We start from the raw sequence: 4,369 nt of genomic DNA on the forward strand, positions 1-4,369 counted from the left end.
CAGCCCCTCGTCCATCGGGGGCCCCCAGCCCCGTGACCCCAAAGTCTCCATCCTCCCCGCCCTCCTTCCGTCCCCCGCCTTCCGTGGGGCGAGAAGAACCCGGACCCGGCCGAGTCCTTCGTCCCGTCACTTCTTCCCCAACAAACAATTACGAGCGCCCGTGACCCCCCCCCCGGGGCCCCCGACTCCCCACGTTGTTCCTGGGAAGCCTCTGGGCTCCGGACGAGGGAGAAGGCCGCGCGCCGTCCCCTTTGGTGGAGGAAAAGGCAGAGGCCGGCCCTGGGACGCGGCCGGACGTCCGGCCCTCGGCTCTGCGCGGGGCCCCAGAGGGCCGCCTCACTTCTGCCCCTTCTTCCTGCAGAAACACAGTCGGGTCCCGTGTCGGGTCTATCTCCACGGAGGCGACATCTTTGTCTCGTCCGTGTCCAAGAATGGCCTCGGTATGGCAGGGCGGCCGGGAGGAAGGCGAGCAGGACGGGGCTCCTCGGGCTGCGTTTGGGGGGCGGATTCCAGGGGCCTTTATTCCTGCGGGGGGACGAGGAGGGCCGCCCTTGTGGGAAGGGAGGCAGGGACGTCCCCGGGAGAGGCAGCGAGATGGCGGCCCGAGAGCTGCGGGAAGGCGGTCGTCGCTCTGGAGCTGAAAGGAACCTCCGAGGCCCGTCGGTCCAACCCGCTCCTTCTACAGAGGAAAACACAGGCCTAAGCCAGGGAAGGGACTGGCCCAAGGCCATACGGTTTATCAGCCCCAACTTTAGACCTTTGGCAGAAGGGAGGCCCGAGGGGTGGGCGGGGGGGGCAGGGGGCCCCTTCGAGCCTCAGCGTCCTCCTCTGTAGAAACGGGGTCACGGCACCCCTGTGCGTCAGGGCGCCTGTGAGTCTGAACGGAGAAAACCAGAAATGGTCGTGGGATGGAAGGCCTCCCCCACCGTGCCCAGACCCGCTCGCCGAGTCTTTGCCAGGCCCAGCGGCCGAGCTCTGTGCTGGAGACACGGAGGCAGCAGCGAGCCTCTGCCCTCCGGGAGCTTCTGCTCTGCGCTGGGGGTACAACAGGGCCCCGAAAGTCGAATGCAAAATGGAGAGGAAGGCCTGGAGGGGGAAGATGGGGCCGGGAGGGCTTCTTGGAGGAGGTGGCATTTTAGCCGAGCTGGGAAAGAAGCTGAGCTTGGCAGGGGAGCTTCCTGTCTCCAGAGGGACGAGGGCTCCGAATGCTGGAGGGAGCTCTCTACGGGGCCCCTGCCTCAGGGGCTCAGGGCCTATGGGCGGTGGCGATGGATGGATTTATGCCCTCCTCTCCTGTGAATTAGCAGCCTCTCTCCCCCAGGCCTGGAAGTGGGGCCCCAGCCACATGGGGTGCTTCGAGCTGATATCACATCTCAGATGAGATCCCTGCTGGCTCATGGTCTGGACTTCATTGACCTCTTCAACCAGGGTGGGTGCTACGCTCCCCCTCCCCGCAGGATCCTCAACCCTCTCTTGTCCCCTCGGTCCCTCTGGGGGCCCGGCTGCTCCCTCTGCTCTCTCTCCAGGCTGGAAGCTGTGACAGAGGAAGGTCTGGGCTTATCTTTTACCTTCTCTCAGAAAGGCCTAGACGGGTCTGCCGGCTCCAACCCCTGTGCCCCTTATCACCCCCCCACCATTTGCCAGGACAGGAATCTGTCCTGGAGGGCAGCAGGAGGGAGAGATGAGCCAGTGCTGGGGGGGTGGGAGGATGAAGGAAGCTCCACCATTCAGCCCAAGGATCATCTCCCCCCTCCACCCCTGTAGGACAGAACTTGGGCTGCAGAGAGCAGGTAGGCCTTGGAGATGGGGATGGGAGCTTATCATCCTTTTGTTCATCCATCCATCCATCCATCCATCCACACATTTATCTATCCATCCATCCATCCTTCCATCCATCCATCCATCCATCCATCCATCCATCCATCCATCCACACATTTATCTATCCATCCATCCTTCCATCCATCCTTCCATCCATCCATCCATCTATCCATCCACACATTTATCTATCCATCCATCCATCCTTCCTTCCATCCATCCATCCTTCCTTCCATCCATCCACACATTTATCTATCCATCCATCCATCCTTCCATTCATCCATCCATCCTTCCTTCCATCCATCTATCCATCCTTCCATTGTTGCTTCCATCCTTCCTTCCATCAATCCATTCATCTATTCATCCATCCTTTCATCCATCCTTCCTTCCTTCCTTCCTTCTTTCCCTCCATCCATTCATCCATCCATCCATCCACTCAGTAAGTCATGCAGCAAATGCTGATTATCCTGGTTCATGGAGAGCCCTGTGCTAAGCCGTGGGTGTATAGAAAAGCTTCAACAGGAATCTTGCCCTCAAGGAGCATCCAATATAATGTATGACTTGGCCGCCTGCATGCAAAATAAACCTACATATTTAGACCCATGAGGCAGGGCTGTAAGCTGCCAGATTCTACAGCCTCTGACCCTCCCCAAATCTAATGGAAAGGCCACCGAAAGGGGACCAGGCTTATAGACAGGCGGTCCTGGCTTCACTTCTGGCCTCAGACACTCCCTCGCTGTGTGACTCTGAGTCACGGAACTCCCATTAGCTAGCCCTAACCTATGTTCAAGATCCAGGCTCTGCCGCTATCTAGCTCTTGCCTCCATCGCCCCATCTGTTACACAAGAGGGTTGGACAACAAGTTCCCTGAGGTCCTCTCTAGTTCTAATTTTGGGTTTTCCCTTCTCCTTCCCCATCAGGTACCTCCTTCCCTGCTTTTGACATTGTGGCTTATAAGACCGCGGGGTCCGTGGATTTTCCTCGGGCTCCTGGTGGGGAATTGCTGGGCTTTGTCCATCCCAAGCTCCAGGTGAGTTCTCCATGAGGCCAGGGAGCTTCCCTCAGGGCTCTGAAGGAATATCCAGGGCCCGCTGAGGCTGCCAAAGTGTCTTCTGTTTGCCAACTTGGCCCCTTGTTGCCTCTCCAGCCTTTTTCCAATCCTTCCCTCTGAGTACTCCACAGCAGTCTTCCTCATCTTCTTTCTTAGGGTCACCCAGCCAGTAAATGTCACATACAAGATGTGAACCCAGGTCTTTCTGGCTCTAAGGTTGGCTCTCTATCCAGTATTCCTCTCTCTCCCTCTCCCTCTCCCTCTCCCTCTCTCTCTCTCTCTCAATCAATACTGTATATTGGTTCCAAGGCAGAAGAGCAGTCAGGGCTAAGCAATAGGGGTGAAGTGACTTGCCCAGGGTCACCCAGCTAGGACGTGTCCAAGGCCAGATTTGAACCCAGGATCTTCCATTTCTAGGCCTGGCTCTCCATCCACTGAGCCACCCAGCTGCTCCCAGTATCAGTTCTAAGCAGAAGAGTGGTAAGGGCTAGACATCTGGGGTAAAGTGACTTGCCCTGGGTCACAGCTTGGAAGTAATCACCTGCTGCCCCATAAAGACTTTTGAGCAGAAGACATGGTAAGATGAGGCTGTCATCTTTTCCTTTTTAACAGAATAAAGCACATCTCTAGCTCCATTAAGAGAGCTGAAGATCACTAAGAATCACTGTATAGCCATAACTCTAATTCAGGCCCCTCAGGCCAGTCTGGAGATGGAGCCACCCGACCAGCCAGCCTGACCGCGGGCACACACAGCTCACAGCACAGAGAGCTACTAGAGGGACCCGTTAGAGAACGGAAGAACTTTCAATTCTGTCAAACGTACTCATTCATTCTTATAGTTTACCAGAACACACTAGCAGAGGGCTTCATGGGCCCCCATACCCAGGACAAACACTCAGCAGAGCCTGTAATCAGCCTCCACCAGGCAGGCTGGGCAGTCCTTATTATCCCAGTTTCACAGAAGACAGACAGTGCGGTGCAGTGGGGAGAGAGCTGATCTCAGAGCCAGCAGAACATGAGCTTGGTCCTGCCACTGACACCAAGAGCTATGTGACCCTGGGCAAGTCACTTACGCCTCTGTGTTCCCAGCAACTCTCAGACTAGTGTCAGAGAAGGGGCTGATTTGATTTAGATTCCCACCAGGGAATTCCCAACGTGGGTGAAATCACCCCGTCATCTCTGTTCATTTATGCAAAAGAAAACCAAGACTCAGGGAGGGTTAGAGGTCTTCCCTAAGCTCCCACAGTGTGTCCTCAGTGGGGTTCCCTATTCCTAACCCTCTTTAGTGTTCTTTTTTCTTTCTCTTTTTTCTATCTTCCTATCTTCCTTCCTTCTTTCCTTTCTTCCTCCCTCCCTCCCTTTCTTTCTTTTTCTCTTCCTTCTCTTTTAATTTTCTTTCTTAAATTCTTTCTTTTTCTTCTTTCTTCCTTCTCTTCCTTCCTTCCTTTCTCTTCCTTCTCTCTTTCCTGTCTTCCTTCCTTTCTCTCTTTCTCTTTCTTTCT

General features: G+C 55.5%; 1 protein-coding gene across 1 annotated transcript in view; it reads left to right on the forward strand.

Annotated features, from left to right (window-relative positions):
• The window catches only part of ACY3 (aminoacylase 3), a 9,291-nt gene that overhangs the window by 1,223 nt on the left and 3,699 nt on the right, over positions 1-4,369 (forward strand). The window contains exons 3-5 of the mRNA XM_044680919.1: positions 362-440; positions 1,322-1,429; positions 2,737-2,846. Of these exons, the coding sequence (XP_044536854.1) occupies positions 362-440; positions 1,322-1,429; positions 2,737-2,846 (297 nt within the window). The remainder of the gene's footprint in view (positions 1-361; positions 441-1,321; positions 1,430-2,736; positions 2,847-4,369) is intronic.

Source organism: Gracilinanus agilis, chromosome 6 (genome assembly GCF_016433145.1).
Source record: "Gracilinanus agilis isolate LMUSP501 chromosome 6, AgileGrace, whole genome shotgun sequence".
In the NCBI taxonomy this organism is placed as follows: domain Eukaryota; kingdom Metazoa; phylum Chordata; class Mammalia; order Didelphimorphia; family Didelphidae; genus Gracilinanus; species Gracilinanus agilis.